Source organism: Mauremys reevesii, linkage group 19 (assembly GCF_016161935.1).
Source record: "Mauremys reevesii isolate NIE-2019 linkage group 19, ASM1616193v1, whole genome shotgun sequence".
Taxonomy (NCBI): Eukaryota; Metazoa; Chordata; order Testudines; family Geoemydidae; genus Mauremys; species Mauremys reevesii.
In genome coordinates, this window is record NC_052641.1 from 23,518,916 (window position 1) to 23,546,154 (window position 27,239).

Genomic DNA, 27,239 nt, shown 5'->3' on the forward strand with positions numbered 1-27,239 from the left:
TCCATCATTCTGAATTTGAGCAGCATAATTTACCCTAACAAAAGGCAGCAGATTGATTTCACATAACTTTACATTGATTGCTTAGAATGTATTAAAATAATAAAGAGGTTAGCATCATCTGAGATTAATAAAATACCATCCATTTTATAATTCAAGGTACAGGCACATGCTAAGACTTTATGATTAGCTGTTCTCAGATGTAAACAGCATACATGTTTTTATCCCCAAAAGAGAGAGTCAAAGGGTCCATGGAGTTCACTATAGACTTTACTACTCATTTTAGTGAAAAGTGATCAGATACTCTAGTACTGTGGCCATAGGAGAGATGACAAAGATTACCATCCTCCTCTTTCCCACCCACCCCCATAGGTAGCAAGGCTACATCAGTACCTGTAGTTTAATCAGTCTGTTTTGGCACTTTCCCCTTGTGGTGTGTCTCCCTTGTATAAACACGATCATTGTTCACCCTGTAGTACTGTGTTACCATTCCTAGTGTTGTAATCTGCTTCAGGCCCAGAAAGAATTGTCATTTTACAGGACTTCGCACCACTCAGAAGTGAAAACCTCAATTGGGTAAATCCAGTAATGCAGCTGAAGCTGTGTGCTTGATGGCTGTACGGTCATGCTTTTAATTACCATTAAAATAATTGGCACTGTGGCTACTGGGAGGATGAGAGAAGATCAGAGGCTCAAGGCTGTTTCTCCCCGTGCCTCGGGGGTACGAGCAGCTTTCAGTGTCTGTATAATTAAAAGCTACAATCTTTCATGTGTACAATAAAGAGGCTGGGGAGGTAGGGAGACTCTGGTCCTTCTGCATTTTATTACTCATAATCAGTGACCCATCTCTTTTCTCCATTAAGGTCCTGGAGTCAAGAGTGTCATTGTCACGCTGCTGTGTCTCGCACAGCTAGTGCTCTATCTTATGTCTAAGGATCTCAAAGTGCTTTTCAAAACTTAATTCAATCTTGAACTGGCTAACTGCCACTGATTTGCTGCTAGGATGCAATGCAGGATCATTATATAGAAGTGTGTCCTGAATAGAACTTCCTTGAATTGAACACCACAGTTCACTTCCATTTCTCCATCTTCACCAACAAGTCGTATCATGTGTCATCTCTGTCAAACTGTTTTTTCCCTTGCGTCCAAATTCTGATAATTCATTCTGTGCCCCCCCCCGCCCTTATCATTTCATATCCAGTTTGAGTTCCTTGTTCTCACTGTTAAAGCTCAGTTCTACTCTGCTACTTCATCCCTACTGATGTTTCACCTACTCTGTCTGCCTTATTGAACCCTTCATCACCTCCTCCCTCCCCTTCATGATTCAGTTTCTCACCCCCTGTACACAGAGCAAACACTCACTCCTCCTTCAGGCACCTGCTCACTGTTCACTTCTCTCAGGTAGCCGTCTTAGACAGAATGCATCTAAGAAGCCATTACTAAATGCACCAACTTGGTACAGAATATTAGACTTTGGTGTTATGAAGTTAATTGTCTAGTTAGTGACAAGTCATTTTACAGATAGGGAAACTGGACACACACACTTCCTGGTTTGCCAGGAACATAGCAGGTGCAAAAGAATGCAGGGGTTGACACTCCAATCCAGGGGGTTTTGAATTCAAATAGTCCCTTCCCCTTTCCAAAAAAAACCAGGTTGGTATATTTTCATGTGATTTTTTTTTCCCTTTCTTTTCAGCTACGGGAACTGGTCAGCATGTGCATATACCCTGATCCAGATCAGAGACCTGACATTGGTTATGTGCACCAAATAGCAAAACAGATGCATGTCTGGACCTCCAGCACTTGAATCATCTGCAAACACTCTCTAAGAAAAGCCATCACAGCTTAGTCTTACTTGAATTTTTATTTCTCAGATGAAAACCGACCGGTGCCTAGTCAAACTCAAGTGAGAGAGTTGAGCACTCGTAGCAAGATGCTCCATTATTTCTGCAGGTTATTTGACAAGGACTCTTACCAGGTGGTCATGCTTTAAAGTGAAGATTCTATGAGGTATTGCAAGCATTTTTTAAAAAAAGCCAATAACATGTTACAGATGTAGATCATTTAAGGGTCCTTTCTTAAAACTGTTGTGTGTAATCTAGAATAGATTATATTAACAGGGGTGTCTCATTGAGCCTTTGACACACCCCTTTATCTTAACTGTAATGTGAAATATTGAAATAATTCCTTCAGTGAAATCACTTTATACTAATGTAAATTGCAGTAGATTTTGTGTAATTCGTATAACTGCTACTTTGCCTCTTCTGCACATGGTTAATAGCAATTTCAGTTTAGTTCATATATTTTTAAAGCATTCAGCTATGTGTTTTATTCCCTCCTTTGCAAAAATAGGAAGGGGGGGGGACACTTGTTTGAAGATTTTTTTTATCTGAAAATTTAGAGTGAATATTTTGCTGATGCATTTATCTGTTAACTTGGTTATAGACAATGAGGTGAGTCTAGCATATACCTGAAAAGCATTGCTTCTACAAGCAATGTATCTTTATAAATGTATTTTCCCCTTTGGCATTAATCTTGTTAGGCTGAAAGTCTATTATAAAACCAGTGTTATTCTAAGCCAATTCTATTTTGGGGAAGATACTTTTATCAAATCCAATGGTACTTTAGCCATTCATAAATAAAATGTAAGGAAAGCAGTGTTTTAAAACTTTTCAACCATAGTAACGATATTTACATTTAGCATGAAAGACCAATGCTTTGTGTAATTTTAAATAAGGTTCAGCCCATACCTATTTAACTGTGAAAGCTAATTTATAAAATGTGAATTTTTATAAAACTCAAGCTGATCTGAAGGAGACATCTTGTTTAAAAGACTAGTTGACTGAAAATTTTTAGGTCTTTAAAAAAAATTAAATTCATTCATTGAATCAATGATTTGTTTCATTAGTGACAATGAAAAGTATTCACTGCTTTAGAAACCAAACTTGCGGATTCACGTTCAAGTGTTTCCATTTCACCTAACTGTTCAGGGGAACTGCTGCAGTTAACAGTCTCAAAGGACAACATCCAGGGGAACTAAACTTGTACTGTTATAGTGTTTCTTCTGTGTGAGGTAGAGTCCATTGCTATAATGTATGTTTGTGGGGGGCAGTTGTTCGTGTTTAAATACAGCCTGTGACACCTTACTCTTTAAACATTTTTTTTAAAAGGCCTTAGCCTAATTTTATTTCCAAGAGACTAAGAGGGTTAAATACATGTATATGCTTTGAATGGATTTTTTAAACCTAATTCTCACTACTTAAAGGAAAACTGCAGTGCCCAGTTAAACTCCTTTCAACTGAATTTCAAAATATTCAGCTAAGGTGTTAAACCTAAAGATATTAATTGCTGTGAATGATGCTGGTATCACTTAAATGTAAGATGCCATTTTACTGATACTTCCTGTTAGGAAGTCCAGGATATTCAACTCAGCATGAAAATGTAGGAGAGAGGCCAGAATACTTCCTCTATTCCCAATGCTAACATGTTCAGAAATGAGCAAGAAGCCAGATTTTTATTATATTTAAATATAATAAAGATTGTCACCTTTGTACTGCAGGTTTCCTTTAAACTATAGTGGCAACTACACATTCATAGACATGGTTGTGTAATGTAGAATAAAAGTTCTTTGACTGTCAAGAAGGCTCAAATTACTTGAGTGTTTTGATAAGTCTGGTCACTTCCTTCCTACATAAGATCTATTAGTGCTTATAAGTAAATGTATTTTAAAAGGTAAATTTTTGCAACTGTGCATTTTTAGATAAATAAAACCATGATTTACAAAATAAACAACTTCCTTTGTTAAAAAAACTATCTATATTTGAGTTCAGTGTTAAGGAACACAGTGTTTTGTTGCAAAATGACTGAGTCCAAGTCTAAAATTGTTCTTGTAAAGTGTTTAGATCCCCCAAAATCAGTTTCGCACTGTGCATCAAACAATGTCAACTTGTAAGGAAATGGACTAAATCTCAGTTCTGCTGACAAATTCTACCTTCTAAAAACAATGTCTAACCACTTTGCTGTTGTACAGGCTATCCTGACTCTTCGGTAATGGGCTAATTTTTGGGGGAAATGCAATCTATAGCTGCTGTTTTCTGTGTTGAAACAGAAGAGAGAGAGAAGCCACTGAACTTAGGACTAGCAGAAAAACCTGCCACCACTATCTTGACTACCCAAAGTACAGGTAGCAGCTGATTAATGACAATGGCCATATCCACTCAAGAGGGAATGGCCTAACTAGTTGAACATGTACTTCAGACCTCTGTGAACTGTGACTCACACATGTCTGATGACTGTTCAGAGAAAGATCACAATGAGATGGGGTAAGGCGTCTGTTTGGCTGATTTACCATTCCTTACCTACAGAACCAATCAACACAGAAAAACTCAACTCAACGAATTGGTTAGAACCCATTTATTAACTATAAATTGAGGTTTATAAACCAGACATGGCTAACATGTAGTGTCACTAGAGTTCAGCCTAATACTTCAGGAAGTGTCCATTGTTTGTACGGTTTCATCCACCACTTCAAGTTCCAGGAGAGCCACATTTTCTGTGAGAACAGCTGTAGTTCCTTTTTCACACCTGTACTTACCATGCCTGTTGAAAAGACAATCAATGAAAGTTACAGAGCAGCTCCCCAACATAAGAGAATTTTCCTAGGGTTGAATCCAAACAATGTTTTTAAAGACAGCTTCTTGGATGTTCACTTTAAGGAACAGATGAATGGTAAGTTACAGGAATTCTCTCCTGGACTTATATGAACAAGTTCCAGCTCAGTGTCTCATCCTATGCAGGTTTATAATGGAAAGTCTAACAGACAAGCTGTGCAGTTCATACTATGCAAGTAGAACTACTATGAATAAGTTCGGCCAATCAGCACTGTACCTTTCCCTATTGTTCGTTTTAAAGAAAGATTAATTTTTATTTCCATTCCACTATTTCTGCAATGGTATGTAAGATTGCACAACCACATTACACCTTGTGTAAATATACACATTGCAAAATCTTTCAACTGCCTGCAGGGGCTGTGACTCACTGATTAGGCAATGCAGTGTGCTGGGGTGACTGCTGCATGGTTAGCAGTTAAACTTCCAGCGTGTCTCTTACTCAGCTAACTGCACACACATTTGCATACTTTGGAATTTCACCACCTCTGTGCCTTGAGTATTCCTAAAAGGTTCTGTCACTTTTCTGAGGCCAATCATGAAAACTGCACTGCAGAATAATACTTAGATAGGGTAGGGTGGCTGTACTTAACTAATTTCTTGGAAGTTTAAGTTCAGAGAATTCAAAATGCATCAGCTTTGGCTTTGAAGGAAGAAAGAGCAACAGCATAAAATGGCTTGTTGTCACATTTGTAGTTTTACACGCTGTGGTGAAAGGGGGGCGAGGGGGATCTCTCTTTTGCTGTGGCCTGTCAAACTAGGGAGCTGGAGAACATAAATAGCACAAAGTTCTAGGTGGTGAAAAGGTCGAGAGGGACGTTCCAGGGGAAAGGAGCATTGCTGAAAACCTGCAGCATTTGTTCCCCTAAATTCCTTATCTTATTTGCATTTCCCTTTAGAGTGAAGATTTTTGGTTGGGCCAAAGTTAACTGTAGAAAAATTGACAGTCCCTCCCGCAATGATTTACAAAAAAACCTCTACAAACTTCTATGTTTTAAAGGAAATGCTAGTGATCGAGTGGGTTTAGAATCAGCAACCCCATGCACAGTGTGTTCTCCAAACATGGGTGAAGCCCTTCCTCTCTCTGAGGGCAGGAGCTAATGATGGTAGACACTGAAAAAAGCAATATCAAAATATACTGGGAAGGGTCTGACTGGACAGAGTGGACAATATGCAGCTTCAGAAATACTAACCTTTCGCCTTTTTTGTTGGCCACATCATAAGGACGGAGAAAATCCAACTTGTTTTTGCTTATAACACAGAGATCTATGTTACTGCCGGAGCCCAGATCATTGAATATGCCAGCTGAGATGGCATCTCTCACAAGCTGTTTGGCTTCCTCTTCCTGGGGGGGAAGAAATAAAATAAAGCTTGTCTAGTTTACTACCTCCTGTAAAGGTGCAGCACAGTATAGTTAGAAAAGTTCTTAAATTGTCATTGCATTTAAATAAAAGGGAAAACTACTAATCTAATGTACACAAGGAGCGAAATTATTAATAATCCAATTAAGGGGCTACTTTCTAGAGGTTACTGAAGTGTGATTCAAGAGGCTCACTTCCCCTATGAACTGAGACAGCCCTATCAGATGGAGATGTACATTTCTGTACATGCCTGAAGTTGTCTCAGAAGGATAAAGGTAGAAACACGGGCATCCTCTTTATAATACAGTATTGTGAACCTGACCAATGGTCAGCACTCCCCGAAGGGCCAGCTCTCCTATCATGAGCCCCATCACTGGTACATGTCAAACCGATTATAACATAGATGTCACGGTGAACACATTTTAGAAACGAAAAACCTTAAACTATGAAGGGGAGAAACTGATGTTCATAACGATTTAGTATCTTCCAGACCTTAAATACATACATGTACAGCAATCTATAATGCAAGTTTTCCTTTAATGCCTTGTGTAAAACACTTGCATACAAATTGCACACTCAGTTAGTTAAAGACTGCCTTGAGTAGAGACTATTTAATCATCCTTTATCGTAAGAAAATGATTTGTATGTTTTGTAACATAGCCAACTTGGATTGCAGAATTTATTCTGCTCATCTGAATAGCTGCATTACAGGGGAGCTTTGATCTGCACTGCATCATAGCTAGCTCATGTTTTCAGATGCCAGTATAGTGCACAGGAGAAGAGTATTAAAAGAAACATTGATAAACACAGAATTTGAGACTATAAAATTTATAGCGGGAATGGGAGTACGGCCACTTTTCTACAAATCCAAGTGAAGTGTGTGTTTGTAAATACTGACTGTTACAATATTTCAATTTAAATGGACTATAACTACTAATATGAAATGAATGTGGAATACATTGATACTTTTGTCAGTAGTATAAACACTCTACTGTGCAGTTTCATTAACTAGTGCAGAGTTAATGAAGAAGCAAACTTCTACTCACATCTAGACTTGGATATTCTAGGAAAGGAAAGATGCTGTTTGTTTCAAGTTGGGGAAAACCACCTCATATCTAAAGAAAATTCCTATGGTGGCTAAAATTATGCACTACTTTTTTTAATCCTGCATAAGTTTACAAATGTGTTATTTGAGATACAAACATACCCCTTTGCATAGGATTTCTAATGCTCAAAGAGTTTTACTCTTTAAAGCATGACTATGTTCTTGAAATGCACACCATACAGACACCTGCCTTATACAGTTTCTCAGAGGAAATCTGAATTTCCATTCATTTAGATAATTTAATGGAAATTATCTAAATTACCTTTCAGAGAAACTGCAATAAATTCCATGCATCAGCCCAATGCTTGCCCAGTGTTCTAAGCAAGCCCCCCTCCCCCACGAGCACATTACAATAAAATCTATTTAATTGTATAAACAACTACAACAAAACCCTTCATTGAATAACTGTGGTATACTGGCCTCAAACCATGCATTCTGTACAGCAAGTTACAGCCTGAAAAGGTTCACATAATTGTAGCTTCTCTGTAGCAGAAAGGGAAAGCCTATTACAGCTACATTAGCTCCCTCTACAGACTCAGCAAGGGAAAGAATGAGGTTTCATTTCAAATACAACTCCTAACTGACAATCCCTGAGGAGCTTCAGGGATGTTGCAAACAATTTTGGAAGCCATTAGGTATTGTGAGACAAAGGAGAATCCGCAACTTCACATTGTAGCTGAACATACGGCATTAAAATTGTATTGAGGTGACAAAGGTTATATTACTGGTAGAGTGGTTCATCAGCATGTTTCACATACATCCAGCAGGACCTGGAAAAGGCTCACAGTTGGAAAAAGTGCAATCCCTCGCTGAAATTTAACAGATGTCTCATGGCTCACCTTCTCTGCCATTCATGATCACAAAACATCCCTGTAGCAACTACAGCAATTGCTTTAAAAGATAATAGTAGGAACATTATATATAACGTTTCCTTATTCCAACCTGTTAGATCACATTTAACAAGCCAGCTCTCGTCAAATCACAACTTAAGACCCACTGTTCCCTGATGCTTGGGGGAGGGGGGGAGAAAGTGGACTAAATACCCCCCCCCAACACATACACCGCATAACACCACAAGCAGATGTCCTACTAATGCTCATTTATTTAGGAAAAGCCACATATAAATGTAAAATCCTTGAATCACAACTCTGGGAACCAAAAGAGAAACTGATTGGCTTTAAAGTCAAAGAGATTAAAAAGAACCCACAAAAAAGATTCAGGTACGATTCAAAGACTGACCGTGGTCTCTGCAAGACCAAATGGGCCTCAGAAATTAGACAATCACTGAAGCCACTTCTAAAAGATGTTCCCTCATTTGGGCTGACTTTAAAATTGATATTTTTTTGGTTTTGTTTCCTTCCATTTCAGGCCTGGTCCCCTCTAATAACTCTAAACTGTAACTGGAAAGATTAAACCACTCCAGACACTGTTGGGATGAGATGATGGAGCCTGTTTTTTGTTTAAAAATACCTGGAGGTTGGCTTGTCTATTATTGCTTGGTCGCTGACCCTTGGAAATTGTTCACTCCCCCCTCATCCTCAGAAGTCACTCCTGGGGAGAGGAGAAGAGTTTGCAAGTGTCACCTAGGCAGCAAAAATTCATCTGACCATTGATAATCAGCTGGTAATGGATAGGTTTCTTGCCCAATACCAATTGTGGCATAAATTCAATGCTACTTGGTACAAATGTGCTGGATACACCAGTGTATTAAAAAAACCAAAACCACCCAGGTACGAAAATGCCCACTCATGAGGAAATGAGGCAAAACGTGATTTTTAGGTATTAAAACACAAACAATTTAATCTCCTGCAGCAATATATTAAACCTTAAGGCAGTGGTTCTCAAAATTTAACAACCTGTGAACCCCTTTCACTAAAAGGTCAAGTCTCACAATCCCCTCCTAAAAATGAGCATTTTCAGGGATTTTCTCCTTTACCCGAGTATAAATTATAAAAGCAGTGCTCTTGGAAATAGAAAATTTGTTTTTAGGACATGCTTATTACACACTGTTATGAAAATGGCAACACGCTTCCAAGATCTCACTTTCGTAGCTTGTATCACTTTGAATAAGCCTGTTATAAGACAAAGCTCCTCGGTTTCATCAAGGAGTATCAGATGTGAAACAGCAGGAAGGTATTTAAGAAGCCAACTCAAAGAATTCCTCCTGCACAAGCATTCAGGTCTTGAGCAGTCCAGGCAAACAACACATGTCACAACAAAGCTTAAACTTCTTCTTCATAATAATTTTAGAAAATACTAGCTGCCTATTTAATTTTAAAAACAGCAAAAAGTATCTACCTCCTTTTCCATTTCTTATAAGGAGTCTTGAAGTGTAAATCTCCTCAGTGTGACAGATCTGCGTGCTTTGGGCTGCTTAGCTCGTGGAAGTCCAGGGGCTCTGGGCTGCCCTGGCCCCTAGGGACAGCTCTGTCCACCATTAGGGCATTTTTTTCCTGAGAACCCCCTGTAACAGTTCACGAACCCCAGTTTGGGAACCACTGCCTTAAGGAAACAAAAGACAAAGTACTATCTTCTCAATGGCCAAATACTACTTATATGAATACATTATGTAAATTTATACTCATCAAGGGGAAAACATTACTTAGGACCCAGTCTACTCTATCAGAACTTTTACTTAAGTCAAATGCTGGTGCTAGGATTAACTTCAACTGGACTTTTGTCTGAGTAGCACTGCAGGATTGGGCTCTTTGGTGTGTAAATCTCACCTTCTGAAGTTGCTATAATTACACATCCAAGTATACCATTATAACCCCCACTTTTCTAATTTACTTCCAATGCATAAGAGCAAGGAACATTTAAAAAAAAAGTATTCTTCTCTGACTTGAACAAACATAACATGTTAATTCAGACTTAAATTTAACAAAGCAATACTAAAAACTAGGACTCTAATACATGTATAGGAAATTCCAAGTCCCCATTTTATCCTTCACTCACCAAGGTGGTGGTTACTTATTGCAGACATGTCCAACCCTATGGCGACGTCGAGTTAAACATGATGTACAACCAAGGCACAATGGAGCAACTGAAATCTGAGTCTACAAAGTTACCAGTTTTAGCCAAGCTCTTAATAGTTCATGTAGCAGTTTGAATATCTGACTTGCCATCATTAGACATCGGGAATGCATTGGCAAATTAGCTTTCAAAGCTGCTTTTGGTAAATGCAGCTCTGCTCACTTCATGTAAAGCCTTTAAACTTTTTTTTTTTTTTTTTAAATCCTGCCACAGGAAATAATGATCCTTAGGGTGTGTGTGCTTGTCCTAGAATGTTTTCAGATTCAAGCAGCAGCTGCACAAGCACCAATACTCAAGTGCAGCTGAAGAGGATCCCCACAGTAGCTCAGCCACAATCATGTCTGTACCGAAGGCAGACGTTACATTCTCCAGTGACCCTCCATACAAGAGCTTGTTATTAGCAGTATTCATATTCTCACAGCTTAATTACGAAATTGACCAAGAGGTCTGTACTCAGCCACAGAAACAGTGCACTTTCTTACCTCACTCCCATTTTATCAGACAAAATCTTTTCAAATATATTCAACTGCACTTTGTGCAGATTCACCCAGGGGAACAAAACAGCAAAGCCACATAAAAAAAAAAATTCTGCACACATCACTTCAGGGTTTTGGGATAGTGAATGAGGGTTTTTCTTCATTTGGTAAAATAATAATTTTATTAATTAGAATCCTAGCATGACAGGAACATTTTAGTACTGTTTATGGAAATAAAATTACACTTTTTTGGTTACCTGGAAGTTTACCACTATTTTTACATGAATCCTTTTGTACAAGTTTTAAACAAACTCAAATGAAATTTAAACTAAGGAATACATTACAGGCCACAGGTTAAGGATAATGTAGCCATTTTAGTTCTCTTTGGCAATAGATGAGGCCTTTTCTATTTGAACGTAAAAACAACTGTGCTCAGTTTTAAATCTTCCTTCAGAGTCACCTCAGTCTCCTGGGTTAAAATGCACCATGTGTGTTACTCCGTTAACAAAATATTCTTAAACCCAAAGTAACTGATAGACCAAAACAGTCTATTCGGTAGATGCCTGTTATAATTAAAATCCTCTCAGAATATTAAATACTACAGGACAATCATTTGAAATAGTTCAGCCTATTTAATTAAATCTAAGGCATGTAATTAAACAGCACCCAAATGTGACAAATATTTCTCAGACTTTCATAAGTTAAAAAGATGACCAAAATGCCCTTGTAAAAACTGGTTTAAAAAGCCTGTTCCTTTGTAGGGACCCTGCATACAAAGGAGTGAGATTTTATGGTCAGAAAATAGGGGGTTATAATGGAAGTGCTGACACAGTCTTAACTACAGTGGCATGAATGAGTCACTGTAATAATTAATCTGAAAAACCCCTAAAAGTTCAGAGTATATAAAAGGAGCACTTCCTACTTTATGGTTGGAAAGACCAAGCTAACTGGGAATATCATTCTCCCGGGTCTACACTGCTTCTTAAATGAGATTACAGTAAGAGTGATGTACTGTAATACAAGTCAGCTGTGACAAGCTGCACTTTATAGAGCTATCTGTTTGTCTCCATCACTACATCACACAATGTGTCCCAAGACTCCAATGTGCAACTCCATTTACCACTGCATGACAAATGGGCAGCACTTGTAAAAGGCACAAAGAGGTCCAGCTCAGCCATGTAATGGTCACCACAGCTGTACCATGGTGCTTGAAGGGAACAAAACAGACCCCCAAGTTCATTAAACTGACCAGTAATGGATCTTTCAAAACGTGCCTTAGGAATACTACAGTAAAGGCTAAAATAAATAACTCAGCATGGAAGGCTAATCTAAAATGGTGTTTGATAAATTATTTATAACGTAGACGATTGTCTGCATTTAATATTGGAGCTACTAGTAGCATCTTTAAAAGATGATTTATGTGTTGTAATGCCATTAAACTTTATATTAGCCCACTGCTAGCTATAAAGTCTGTTGAGATTTAGAGAATGAGTTTTAAACTGTCACTGCAACATCATAGTAGATGGAGACTGTATTAAATCTTTACTTTAAACCTGCTATCTGGAGAGTTGCATTTTGTAGACACTCAAAAACTGATAGATTACCTCTCTACATCTGCTATGGTGCAAGTCCCAAATAGCAAGGATAAGGAACTTTTCCATATTATTCTTTTATATGGCTTGAATCGAATTTCTCTTCGCACTTAAATGATTTTCAGATTTTGAATACAACCTTTTCTATGGAGCATGTTGGTAATGTCTACATCCAATTAATCCTATTTTTTGCTAAAAGCTTTTAAGAAGAATTATGCCTACTGATGTCTCAAACAAATACAACAGTTGCAGCTGTTTAGAGAATATTATTTCCCTGATGTTTTGGGAACTTGATAAGCAATTCATACAGGACACTTTTTTTTTCTGCAACAGATTTATATATTGTACAGAGGTTTTATTTAATTAGTTATTTAGATTATCACCAAACTGGAATGAATTAGTATCTAGTAGATAACCAGCAATATCCTATTTTGATATTTAGTATATATGTAAATAAGTAAAATGCTCTAACAAGTTTAGTGTTTTATCACAAATCTGAAGGATCAGCATGCAGTACATTTATACTGGGTGGAAGAATTTTTGAAAATATCATGGTGATACTTTTGCACTGGGATGAAATTTGTTCCATGTCCTTCCTGTACTGAAAAAGTAAAATATACAAACTACTTTAAGTGAGAATCTGAGGAGTGAGGGAGAGTATTGGGAGCCCAAGGACAGAGACATAGTAAAAAAAATCTATAAAGAAGGCCTGAGAGTTAGGAAAACAATACCTCTTGAAGGACATAAGTGCCTACAGAAGGATAATTAGCCTTTGGAAGTGTAATCAGCAGACCGCGGTATGTGAAAGTGTGGCTATGTCTGTCTGCTGGGAGAAATTGTGTTGGAGATCGATAGGTGACTGGAAGCAACATTAAAATCTTTTGGGAAAGTCCAAGGAGATAGTGGAACCTAGATGACAGCTCTGATGCAAAGCATTTGTATTAATTTTTTTAAAGAGAGGGTTCCAAGCCAACCATTTAGTCTGGAACGAATCTGTTTGGCTACATTTTAAACATGAACTGAGGGGGGAGGCGCTAGAGTATCCAACCTTCATAGCTCAGACGGTTTGAAAGTCCCAATCACCGAGCTTCCCATCTGATAGAGTTTAGGTGATGAATGTCATAGGCAGATGAATGCTTTACAACACAGAAAAATATTGTTATGAAGTTATCGTACTGGATCTCCGAATCAAAAGCCTGTGCTTTGTTTTCATCTCACTTTGTTTAGGTGGAGTGAGTGACCACTTGGGAATTGTTAAGTTTAATTGAACTGCACCTGGTGCTGACTGTGGGGAGTTATTGACATTGCCTTCACATCATGTTTTGTTGCCTTTTCTTTCCCCACTAGCTTTTGTACATGCTCTAAAGGGTCATGAAGGAGTTGCTAGGGGCAGAGAGTGGAGAGAAATCCTGTAGTTTCAACAGTGCAAGATGGGGCTATTGCTGAATAAGCACATTTGCAGTATGTAGGAGTGGAAGTGGGGCTTGTTGAACACCTGAAAAAAAACAAGCTCACCTTAGCACACAACTGATCACAGTCTGAAACGTTTAAGAGAACGAGAGGTTCAAAGGGGCCTCATCAAGTGTAGAGGGATTCTGGAGACCAGACTCTAGGAGGTTAAGTTGCAGCTAAGAAATTAACAAAAGTAAAAAAGCAGAAGGCAAAGAGGATGTTAATTCTGTGACAGCACTAGGATGACGAGGGGAGTAAGGGGTTGGACCATAAAGTGAGACAACATCCAGATATTCTGGAATACATCACTCTCCCTGTAAATGCACGAGAAGAGGGACACAGTAAACAGCTCCGCTTGTCATGATTAGTCTAACGCCACAAAGACGGGCACGGGAGAGCACAGAGGGAATGTGGAATTTCTTTAAAGAGAATTACTGTATATTTAATGTGAAAAAATACTGCACTCAAATCCGCTAAATTGGTTTAAAGCCAGAGCACATTAAAGCAACTGTTAAAGTTAGCATTAAAAGAGCAGCTGAAATAATTACAAAAAGCACATAGTAAAAAAGGAAAAGCAGCAGTGAAGAAAAGGTGGTCAGCGAAGATCACCATGAGATCTCTCACTGCAAGATTAGTTTGTGGACATGGAGAAAAACAAAGATTTAATGTATTTTCTGCTTCTGTATTCAAAATGGTGCTTAGATGGGGCAGACAGGTGCCAGAAACAGTCATTAGTTTTCTAGAGAGTATAGAAGAAAGACTGAAGGACATTAGGGTAATGCCAGAATAGATTATCAAGAAACTAGGACAGGTGAAAAAAATATATATATATATCTCTCAGAGTTCAACTACTACTGTAACTCTGTAGTTGTATAATTCAAAGATAGGGGTGTTCCCTGCCACTGAGCTGAATTTCTCCCATACAGAATTCTGGAACTTTGTGGTACTTAAGGCATACGTTTTTCTTAGGGCAAGGGTTCTCTGAATCCACACAAAGGTTTTACTTAGCTGTAGTAGATAGACTTTAAAAAGTGTAGGACATAAAGAAATCTACGAACACTCCAGCTGATGGGAGAATAATGGTGAATGAAGAGATCAAACTAAGAACTAACATTTTTCATATTTTGGATCAAGCTAATGCAACTATTGCTTTATTTTCCAATCCACCTTGCAGCTTTTAATTAGGAACAAATTTGAAAAACTCCAAATTCTGAAGCATTACCACTTACATTGAGACTCCTTCCTACAAATCTGTGTATCTTATACACATACCCCACTGTGAAAATCTCTCAATTCTTGTTCAAAGCTCTGAGTATAAGAAGCTCAAAAAATGGTAATTATTAGACTTGGATCCCTTGGCAAATTACAACTTATTGGAACTCTAGGCCACACTCGTATTTGGAATGATACACTTGTTATAAAATAAAAGCTATCCTAGTTTTTCTGCAAGCTTTTAAAATAGGATTATTCTTATCATTTTTAGGGTTACTTTTTTTTTTTTTTAACAACTTGTGTGGCTGTTTTTGAGCATAGTGCTGCCAACACTAACACTTATCTCTCTGCTTAAAAAGATTAACACAGTCATTGCTGCTGGTTGATGTGGCTACTATCACCCATATTGTAAGTCACCACTATGACACACCAATTAACTTAGCTATCCAAACACCTTTAAAAAGGGACACTGGAAACTGCCTTCCAATTTGGTGTGGCTCACTTGGAAATCTCTCGGATCCAAATTCTACAGTATCTACTATAGAATGTATGCCACTGTCATCGTGGTGATATATTAACAGAGAAGTCACTTCACCCACCACCAAAGTGTACCTACTTCTGGAGTGAACATAGCATCTGTTTAAAAGGAACAGTACACTACAGCAATGAGGAATGACATCCTATTGAAACTACAGGGTAAATATGGAGTAGACAGTAACTAATTACCCAAACTGGATCTGACCAGGGCATTGAGGCTAGTAGTCCTGTGAACAGAGCAGTTTAACCTTTAATATTAATGTCTTTGATTTTGTACATTTAAAAAGATTGTGTTGTATGATGTATGTTTTTGTATTATCTTGTACGTTATATATACCATGTAAATAAAATTTAAATATTTATACTATTTTAAACTTACCATTTTCTACTGAGATCTTTTTTTCAACAAAATACACCTCTCAAAAGTCCTTACTCTTCTTTGTAATTACAGTATTTTCGTGTTTCATTGGTGCAAGCCCAGACTCATCTCTACCTCCCCCGTCTGATATTGTACACCACACAAGTATAATAAACCATGTTAATATTTCATACCAGTGTGAAATATGCTGGAGTATCAATTCAACATCTGCTGTCTTTAGGGTACTGGAGTCCCGCAGAGACACTTTCAATTTGTAATTGAGTTCTATACTGAATTAATCAGCAGTTTATCTTTTTTAGTAAAATAATGTCTTCCCCACTAACCTGGATTTACATTAACAATTTATGCCAAATTACCTGCCAAAACAAAAACTTATACGATTCCAAGATACTATTCAGTAACATTGGTTCCTATATTTCATTCCTTACATGAAGAGTAGTACAATACATTGTTCCAGTGGTATGAAATCTTAAATTACAAGCCTCAGCTTGAGTCTGTAGGGTTTCTGGCTGCTTCTATACTCACAACAACTATGAATTAACATGAGAACAGATTTAATCCATCACTTGTGATGTTCTGATATTCAGAGTTTTTAAGGAACAGATTCTCAGAATGAAATGGACTTGTTCAGCGGTAAAAGAGCTTGATAATTCTACCACACTAAAGACTTTAGTTTGATAACCTGAAATCCTCAATCTGCCTAATATTACACCACCACCCTTTAGTGACATTTTGGATCTTAACTATAGGGGAGTAGAGAGAAAGGCAAGCCAAGTACAGGGATCATTTTAACTGTATGCCATTATACCCCATAGGAACAAAGTCCAGCAAGGACACCTCTGCCTCAGGTGAAGCACTCCATGCTCATCTCACTATCACCAAAAATGTGAAGAATGAGGGTGAAGAAAGATCAACATTTTATTTTAAAAAGAAAGTCCTAGGCCCTCTTGTAACCCTTTTCCTCTCAAGTTTACCCAAATGCTTTATAAACCTTGTTTCAGTATTCACTCACTGGAAGGGCGTCTCCTCTCTCAGCCTAGTCTAAATTCTGCTCTGACCTTATTCCAATTCAATGTTCTTTGCTCATACGGAAATTACACCCTGACTTCAAGATTCTCACTGCAGGGGCAGCACTAAGGCATTGTACTATGCGAAATATTTCTCAGTACATTTCCCCTGTTCCACAGTTACAGGAAACATACAAACTAAAACAATTCAGACTGGAACATCTGCTCCTGAGAATGCATCAAAAAATAATTACCTGCCCTACATCTATCCTATGTGTTGTAAAATGTTCTCTAACATTCAGCACAGTTTGTGAATAGCTTGTCTACATTATTGTGCACAAACTTTGTGTTGCCTCTGCAAAGGTAAGGAAATTGTTTCCTTTGCCATGCAGCAGGGTCCAGTTTAAAGTAAAGAATGGATGAACTTAGACAAGATTCCTGTATCTGGAAATAGTCAGTATACAGAACAAAGAAGTGTTTTGGGTATCAGTGGTAACTCAGAAGGAAGTCACCCTTAGGCGGTTTTATTATCTGACTTCCGTTTGGAAATTGTGCTTTGATATATGAAAAGAGCATATATTAAGAACTCCTCTCCAGTAATCCCAGCCATTTACGAGCATATCTCGCTGCCAAGGAGTAGGATACATTTAAAATTAACTTCATATTTCCAGTTTTTCGTAAGTTCCATAATGGAAATCAATTCTTCATGACAGTCCATGCAAGGAGTTAAGAACAGAACCTGTCCAATATGTCAAACAGGAATTGAGTTAACATGTTTAAATAATTTTAGTTTAAAAGTAGGAAACAGCATGACATAACTCCTGAAAATAAAGGTTTGTCTGCACTAATACCTGACACCAGTCTGTGCAGAGATACACGGCTCCGAAGGATGGAGTAGTACAGTCACAAAGGAAATCCAAATCTGTACTACCATGAGCTCTAGCAATAAGAGGCAGTAAAGACATTTACTAACAGCCTAATCTCTTGTCACTGTGTAATGAAATAAACAGGTACACAGGGCACACATTTTAAGCACTTCTTTTTGTGTAGGGGGTCGGATTTTTAATTTTGTTCTGTTTTGTTTACTTAAGCTCTGTTTGACACCAACAGGAATTCAAGTATCTCAGGCAGGCTCTTCAGCTTAACTCTGATAGTCTTGCTTGATCTCTATTGTCTGCTGTCTGAGTGCAGCCAAGAAACTTCCCAGCAAGTGGTCACCTTCCCATGGAGTCATTAAACCTCTGAATGTCAGCTGGTGGGATTAGCCCGCACACTTCCACACCTGAGCCCTATGGCAGGGACAGACATTTTGATCAACCATCACTAATGAATACAAAATTCATATGCAGCTTGTCATTGCTCCTGAGCATCAAGTCACACAGATGCAATCTAAATAAGACTGATGAGACTACTACTGCTGATGATTAGAATTTCGACAGTCAAAAAATAACCCAGTATGATTGTCAGTAGTTAGTAAAAACAAATATTCAGCTACATATTGCTACACCCATGTTTTCCCACTGTCCCCCAAATAACTTCTTATTAAAATATTTCATGTTTAATGGAAGAAAATGGCATGCTTTCACAACGGTGCGGAACTATGCCTTTTAAGTATTTTCATTTAAATAGAAAAAAATTGCAGTAAAGCCCTCCTTCTTAGAATATCAATGACTTTACATAAGCCCATTAAGACTCATCTCCCTTTGAGGAAGATAATAGCCCCTTCTTACAGATGGGGAAACTGATGCACAGAGCCATTGGCTTCCAGGTGTTTCAGTGATCAACAGCAGAGCCAGAAATAGCACCAAGGTCTCCTGTGGATTAACCAATAGTCCATGGTCTGCCCTGTCCTGTACAGAAACACTCTTTTAAAGAAGGGGAATATGGTCAGGAGAATAGGTCGAAGGAAAAAAGAGAAATTTTGTCCATGGGTTTCAGAAAGCTCTTTCCCCCTAGGTAAAATATTTGTCTGCACTTACTACCCAAACAAATGTTAGACTGCACGATCAAAAACATGTTCTCATATTTTTAGAATGATCCATTTCAGATTCAATTATTTAAATCCTGCATTTCCTCCCTACACCCTTATTTTTCTGTTTGTCCTCTGATCCTGAACACTTCACACATCTTTACTAAATTTCCCTGCAATCATGGTTTTCTATGACTTCTGCTGGTCATCTTTCTAGAGTCTCCTTATTTTGGCTTCTCTTTTTATTGGTTCAATGAAATATTGAAGACAAAGCAGAAGCATGAGCAGCCTTTATCTTTGCTTAGTCAAACAAGTACCGTAATTTTCTTCCATTAACCTACAAAAACTTCTCCTTCGAGAGAGGCAGCGTCAATCACCAACATTTATATTATTAAAGGTCTTTTCCCCCAAAATATCTCTAGGAATCCAATCACCACAAGGATACAGACAATTCAAAAGCTCCAGCACCTAATATTATAGGCAGAATTTATCCTAGTTCAGGATGGTTGCCATATCTCTTGATACGGATTTTTGAACAGCACAAACCATTAATGTACTTAAAAAACGGAATGTGGTGTTTAACACCATGTGGTACTCCACAAAAAGGAAAAACTGACCAAGCTCACAATACTGTATTAGCTGTGCTGTTCTTCCATTTATATTATTTAAGGTAGATCTATAGCTACCCACATGACAAATTAATATTGTTCTACAGCAGTCAGGTGCTTGGCATCACATTTTGAAACATCTACAGGCCTTCAGGGCTGAAAGTGTTCACTTCTTCAGCAATCTATAACAATTCCTCTAGAGGCCAGCACTTGGTTCACAATGAAACATGACTCCATAAATCAGACTGCAGAAGTAGCACTTGTGTACGTCACTCTCCATCTTAGCAGTTTTGCTGAAGGATGTTGGGTAGAGATCATCTCTCAGCATTGCAACCAGAGAAAGACCATCACAGCTGGCATTGACAAAGCATGTGCTACTCAAAACTGAAGACACACGAAGTCTATGGAAAAAAAACACATCCTGCTGGTGTTAGCATGCCTCAGGCAGTGGGAGAAGCTTCAGCAACTCATCTTCAAAAGGCAGAGAGCCAGGGCTCTAGAAACCTGCAAAAATTGGCTAAGCCTGCAGTCTTCAATTCTTTAAGTTGAGCATCTTCAAAGTCTACAATTGTAACTGTAGGGCACAGCAGCTGCCACTGCAGATTTGATCCTCTCAGCTTTTGGCAGCTCTCAACTTGAAATTCTAGCAAAAGAATTTTTCCAAGTTCCTATTATTGCCTGTCATGGGTTTATAAATATTGTGCACTATCTGCTGTGGCATGTCTCTCATGGGACACCAGTGCATGCCAAAAGCATAACAGAATGAAAAACAGTTCCTGTTCTTCAAATAAATGCTAATTTTTTTAACTGTGCTCACACGATGTGTTTGGTGATCAGCTTCAATAGTACAGAATAGATATCAGAGGGAAAAAAGCTGATTGTCTTTTCCAGCAGTATTCAGCTGCTACTTTCATTAAGCTTGTTTAATTAGATTCCAGATGCTAATTTGCAAGTCGATACCAGAGGGTGCAGGACAGTTTGCCTTTGAATCATTTTCTGTGATGTGATGGTCTTGCAGCACGCTACTACCTTTCAGTAGCCCTAGCAAGATATTCTCACAATTAATGCAAAAGCAAGCAGGATTGATCTTGACAGAAAAATATTAATCTACTACCCAGTTTTAATGAATTAATCTCCAGGAATTTTAAATTTCTCATCATTGCAATGTGTTTTAGCAAATGACAGTTTTTATGTCCATACCATATAATACAAAGATGTGCTGCATTTATATGATTTTGTTTACTCCTTTCAATAGAACTATCGTTAATATTTACTTTGGGTTATTTTAATCTTGTTGAACTTCCCACTGTGTATAGTAACCTAATTTTCAGTGTTCAAAAATGTAGAATTAACAGTTGGACTTTTAACCTGTTAGCCATATTAGAAAAGTGGAGAAGAATTTAAGTCTTAAAAAAAAGTCCAATTTAGTCTTCTCAGTTAGCTCTTAGCTATTAGATTGTTCTGATGTGTTGTTATATCACTATTTTAATTAACATAACACCCAATAAACATAAAACCAGTCTCGAGACTACATATCAATTTCAATAAATTGGTAGACTACATTTCTACATGCTTGATGCAATAGTGAATTTCTCCTGCCATTTAAGGTTGTGTATGAAGACAATTAGGCTGACCTTTAAGTAAAAAAATTGGAAGTTTACCAATTTTTGGTGCTTTTTAAAAAAAATGTTACTCAAAAATGGCTTAAAAATCCAAGAATCTTGATAACTAATTGAAAATGAGATTTAAGGTTTTCTTTTCAAGACGGTGAAAAATTATGCTATTAAATTTTAAGAAGGGATTGTGCAGTGGCTAGTGTTCCTAAGGATTTTAGGCGTTGTTGTCAATTCAGGCAGCACATGTTAAAAATACAGTTACACCGGAAACTGGACAGAGTAAAAAATGTGATGTGCCACTCTCACAATGGTTTGCATTACACGGGCTGCGACTCCACCTTTACTTGATATTTAATGGATTTTTCTGTTAGTCGCACAACCTTCATGCTATTTAAATGAAGGAATGAGTTTGAGTGCCTAATTAAAAATATTCCAAATTCTGACAACATTGCTTATGCATTCTACACACCAAACGAAGTCCTGTCTCATTAGGTGCTCTCTGCAGCACAGCAGCTTTGCAATCTTCATCTTGTTTGTTATCAAAACTTAAAAAACTATTTTAACAGAACTATAACTACTTCATATGTAACATTCTGGGAGTCTCTCTCTAGGAGTAATTTGAAAGGTGATCCATTTATTGCCCACTGTGTAATCTTTTAACAAATTTAACAACTGGAAAAGCGCTCATTACTAATTTTCAATCAATTGTTAATCCACGTGAAGCTACTCCATAAGAAAATTTAACAGAATAAACCAACGCACTTAAAATTGTAAATTTAAATAACTTCAGATAGGAATTCAGTGGCATTTTGGGATCACGCTGCTGAATACAATTGCATAAAGACTTAAGAAATTGGTCTATAGCAGAGATGCAACACAGATTAGTGAAATCTGAAGACATTTATTGCAGTTAATCAACTTTCCATTTTGCCACCATATGATTCAGTTAAACACTAAATACCTTAAAGTAATGTTATAGGTATCTTTGATGTTCCAATGACAATTATGAAAAATAACTAAATGTTAATGTCATTTTTAATCTACTTCAAACTCTCCATTTTGTATTCAATTTTCATTTTTTTTCTTTAACATTTAGAATTATTAATCAATTGCAACTAGAAGAAGCATGCATTCAAGGAAAGTTTGAAGAGATTAATGTGGTTTAAAGGAGGCCTTGACATTACTGAGGCATTTTACCAGATATAGTCAGAGGAAGCGTCTTAATTCTTTTAATTTTATTTTCATCAATAGTATATCTGCAGACAACTGTGGATTTTTCACCATTTTAGGTAAACAGTTATTGAACAATAACTGGTTTTTAAAAATCCTAGTATACTTTATATTCTACATACGTGTGAAGAAATGCTATACATAAATAAAAACAATGCAATGGATGTGTTCATAAACAGATATGATGAGAATGGACCATCTTATTCTGGCACATAATGTATCCAAAACTTGATCATGGTACCAGGGCTTTCAGCTTTTACTCTTAAATTATTACGGTTGCATAGTAATATGCATTTATAGATTTTTTCAAGTTTGGTACAGACCATCAGCAAAACTACTTATAAATGTTCTGATAACATCTTTTAGGTAGATCCTGAAGATTGGAATACAGTTGTTATTCGAATGGCCACAGCCAACTTGAAATCCAGTCAGTTTCAAAAAATGAGTGAAAGGTAGTTTCAGGCACTGGCTTCTGCCAATTTTTGTGGTTTTATAATCACATTTTCCTTTCTTTAAAAGAATGTGAAAGACATACAAAGAGGGGGGAGGATGAGGAAATGACTATACAGGGGAAAGAGTGAAACTGATTTTACAGGGACTCTCATATACCTAAAGTAAACTGTAAACAGAATTATTTCTCCTCCAATCTTTCACCTACATTAATCAGAAAAGCTTTTGCAAGAACCAAATTAAAGAAATTACAGACAGAAGTATTGGGATTTGTAAATTGGCTATGTCCATTTGAATTTTTTGACAGCTCTCTAATAAGCCAGCATACTATAGGGTGACATTGGGAGCAGGATGGGTTTATTTATTTTTTTTAAACTAAAGCAACATTCAGTATTAGCATTAAACCCATTCGATGTATGTCAGTGTTTTGAGAATTACTGAAAGAAGAAATACTAAATTAAAAAACCCCAAAACATTCCTTACCTCTATGTCTGGTTTGTATTTATCTTCAAATACTGCCATTGCTGCCAATGATCCAGAACCTACGATAATAAAGTGAAGACATTTATTTCAATTTTGATGTAGCTGTAACATAACTGCTGAATTTCTGTAGAGTATTTTTAGAAGAAAACAAGAGTGTCAATAAAACTGCGACACACCACAAATTTGACTTAAGCTCATTAAAATACTGACCCTTATTTTACCACATACCATTTAAACGTCTGTTCTCGTGACAGGTGACACTTACTTGAGTCCCAAATTTACCTCTAGTCCATACAGACTTGGTGTGGTCCTATTTTTATTAGTGTAAATTATTTACAGTAAAATGCTGAAATATGAAAACAAGGTTATAGAAAGGGAGTTAAATGAATGCCAGAGTATATATTTTCTGTCTCACTCCTGTGCCTTGCCAGGTTGCAGGGTGTAACGCTAAATACCAAGACACTTAGAAAGAATAGATTGTTTTAACAAGCTGCCCTGGGATAGTCACCTTGATACATGGAGACAAGTGCACCAGCAATGGCACTAGATGCTGCCACCAGGTTATTTTCCACATTTACTTTCATCAGTTTATTATACAGCATTTATTTTGAGCCTTTTTTTTTTTTTTACTTTGTACTTTGAAGAGTAACAGGAAATAGACAAAATGACAAATATGGAGCCAAGCATTTAATATCACCTCTCTGCTCCATTCAAAGATTGCACTACAAGAGTACTGATGCAACATAACCCTGCTTTTCCTGAAGCAATGTACTTGCAGGCTTTACACATAAACACGCACTTCCTACACATGGACAAAAAGCAGCTCAGCACTATTTGAAATTTTAGACTTGCTTCGTTCAGAGAAGAGTGGATCTTTAGGAAGACATCATCTTGTCTCTACATGTCCCTGACAATATTTCAGGACGCTCTACTTTTGGAGAGTGAATAAAGTTATCTACAATTTTTTACTCCAATTAAAATTTTTTTTGGCATTTATTACTTTTTAAAGTGTTTTGCATAGCACTATCTGTTTAGCTGGGTCACACAGAAAGCTGTATTTTCTATTTAAAATGATTTGTGTACATCGCTTGACCAGCTCAATGGTTTAGCAAAAGAAAAAGACAGCGATTAAACAGTTTCAAATGAGGTGTCCTGCTGATTTTATCCAGTCTGCTGAATGTATAATGAAAAAGGAGAAGCTGACAGTGACACTGTTGAGGAAATACAGACTACCTTATCTGAACCATTTAAGGAGGTCCAATTATAGATCAAATTTAAAGGGTAGAAACAGCAGATTTACAGACACAAATCAATGAACATGGTAATCCCAATGAATATGACAGATATTCCTGTTACAGAATATTGCTGTGGTTGAGGATCATTACCTTTACAGTACCAAATACATCACATCTAAAAACAGTAGGATGCTCCAAGTGTGTACTTGCATTACAAGCAATGACTATTCATTTAGGCCTTGGAGCAATATGTGATTCCATTTTTTAACAGTTAAAACTGGAAACAAAAAGAATTTGAGGGACTGGCAGCCGAAGAGAACCATATAAACAGATGTGTCAACAGATAAAACACCAAACAAAAGACATTTCACTGATTCTCTAACCAAAGGCAAAATAAATTGTGTTCTGGAATAGATATGGGATCCTGTGTATAAATGAAGATGCAAAAACAAAGCTAGTCTAAGTGAAATTATATGGAAAAGCCATTCTAACTGGAGAGATAAAGAGCCACATGGGGGATGGATCCCAAAACTATAGGTGCTTCCTTAATTCAGATAAGGCCCTCTGCAAGCAGGATGGGAAGCCTATTGAAAATACTAGAAACCAGTATTTTAGAACTGCTTATACTAGGATCTAGGTGTCTTTCACATGATTAACAGTATGACTGAATAAAATTAAGTTTCCAGAATATAAGTGTAAAAGTAATATTTCAAAGACAAGATTATTGTTCTTAAGTAATAACCACATAAGAGAAAAAATTATATTCCTTAATCTTCTAAAACTTCTGCGAATGCTCTCCCATTTTATATACCTTTCTTTTGTACATACACTTCCTCTGTACACCAATGGATGCACTTAGAGAAGAGGATAGGTAGCTTTCCCAACCATCCACTTATTCTACATAGCATTTGTGTTGTTCGCTCTTCAATTAGAATGGTTTTCCTTATGAGCAATAATCTCAAACAAAGCACAAATGGAATAGATATAGTCTTCCACTCCACCAGTTGCTTGGTGAAAAGAGATCCCAAGGACAAAATCCTAAGTGGGTTTTAAGCCCAGAAGGTTCAGAACTCCAGGATAAGAACAAAGCAAACTTTTAAAGAAAGGAAAGTCTCTAGTGTATAAAAAAAAGTTACGTAGCATAAAAAAAAATGCACAATTTAAATGTGCCTTAGAGTTGCCCCTTATTATTTATACTGCTCAAGATAACAAATACGTATTAGATTTGAAATTCACGTTAAATAATGAATTTAGTTTATCCCACACACAAGGAAGCTTTCAAAGAGGTGCTGAAAGCCTGTAAAATTCTGAGACCTATATTTTTACATTAGTTAACCTACATACATCCACAAACAAAGGAGGTCCATGAAGGTGCTAACAAAACTAATAAAAATACAACGCAGCGCTTGAAGTGGGAGTGCAATGTTTCTCTACAAATTCTGAATTTTATGTCGAATTTGTACATCCTGAGTATTTGTTTTATATTTACAGTACAGCTTTATTGCCTCACATTTAAAGAAAAGTGCCCTGCCAGGAGGCTTACTGCACAGCCAACAGAGTTCAAGTCTTCTGAGGACGTATGGATTTTTGAACGATGGAGCTCAACAGGGACTTTGGGTAATATCTGAAATTTATAAATTGTATTTTTATGCTTATACTTGCAACCCAAGAATATGGATGCATTTTTACAAGAGTAAGTAAATACATTTTATTATTCTGCATTCCTCTAGTAATCCAAATAATCCACTACTTTACCACACTGATGTGAGGTACTTTGGAGAGTGAGCTTGATCCATTCACACTAAAATGTGTATCAATTGAAACCGTTTAGCAAAAACGGCTTAAATTCTTGTGTACAAGATGATGAATTCAGCCATTACATGATCTGTTTGGCTGTGTATACAGCTGCAGACCTGGCAGAACGCCAGCTATGGACAGTTGCTTCCAAGTACAGCTGTAGAACTTCACTATCAAACACCAACTTCCCAGTGGCTGTCAAATGTATGATCCAAACAAATCCACAATGTTCCAGGTATTTTGGATGCCTTGGGAAAGTTATATACTATGACTGGCAAGCAGGCAATAAAAATCCATGGAACTAAGTGAAAGCTGGACATCCGATTTTTCTCACTGCAATGCCCATTGAAATCACAGAAAAACCAGGGTCCTAAGGGACTGTGGGTAGCCTATTTGTATGTGAGAACCAAAACTGTTCTCTTATTTATGTATTCTATATCCACAAACATTAATTTCTAACAAGCATGCAGAAAGAAGTTAAACATTTTCTAACGTTAACGCTTGAAGAGATGTAAAAATCCTAACATTGCAAAATAGAATCCATTACTGTCTATTAGGGAAAGAAACACAATTACTAGAAAAGAGACCAGGTAGGAGAAGTAATATCATTAGTGGACCAATTTCTGACAAAATAGAAGATATTACCTCACCCGCCTTGTGTCTCTCATATCCTGGAAGCAACAGGGCAACAACAACACTGCAAATTACTAGAAATTCTGATGAGAACTTTAAGCAGGGGTCAAATTGGGCCAGTTAATAGCAACACAGTGAACCAGTGTGCTTCTCTGGTGGCTGCCCCTGGTGCTTGAGATTCTAAGCTTTAATTTTTAAAAGAGAGTTTCTAGACCTCATATTTGAAAAATAACCTTCAAATGTGAAACAAATGTAACTGGTATAGTGAGGTCTGCAAGTACCCTGAAACAATAGCTCTAACAGAGATGGGAAAGGCACCTATTCAGCTCAATGTTATATTAATGCTACAGACTATTGATCTTATCTTTAAACTAGGTTAACCACTGATTAAAGTATGACA

At 37.2% G+C, this 27,239-nt stretch overlaps 2 protein-coding genes across 9 annotated transcripts in view; one reads left to right on the top strand and one right to left on the bottom strand.

Annotated features, from left to right (window-relative positions):
* Positions 1 to 3,789, top strand: part of NEK6 (NIMA related kinase 6) — a 248,128-nt gene extending 244,339 nt beyond the window's left edge. For all 8 annotated transcript variants that reach the window (XM_039506269.1, XM_039506271.1, XM_039506267.1 and 5 more), the window contains one exon: positions 1,694 to 3,789. In XM_039506269.1, the coding sequence (XP_039362203.1) occupies positions 1,694 to 1,804 (111 nt within the window). In that variant the 3' untranslated portion in view covers positions 1,805 to 3,789. The remainder of the gene's footprint in view (positions 1 to 1,693) is intronic.
* A 606-nt stretch (positions 3,790 to 4,395) lies between these two features.
* The window catches only part of PSMB7 (proteasome 20S subunit beta 7), a 37,334-nt gene continuing 14,490 nt past the window's right edge, over positions 4,396 to 27,239 (bottom strand). Inside the window, exons 6-8 of the mRNA XM_039506276.1 lie at positions 23,175 to 23,233; positions 5,858 to 6,009; positions 4,396 to 4,596 (exon numbers count right to left, since the gene is read on the bottom strand). Of these exons, the coding sequence (XP_039362210.1) occupies positions 4,485 to 4,596; positions 5,858 to 6,009; positions 23,175 to 23,233 (323 nt within the window). The 3' untranslated portion in view covers positions 4,396 to 4,484. The remainder of the gene's footprint in view (positions 4,597 to 5,857; positions 6,010 to 23,174; positions 23,234 to 27,239) is intronic.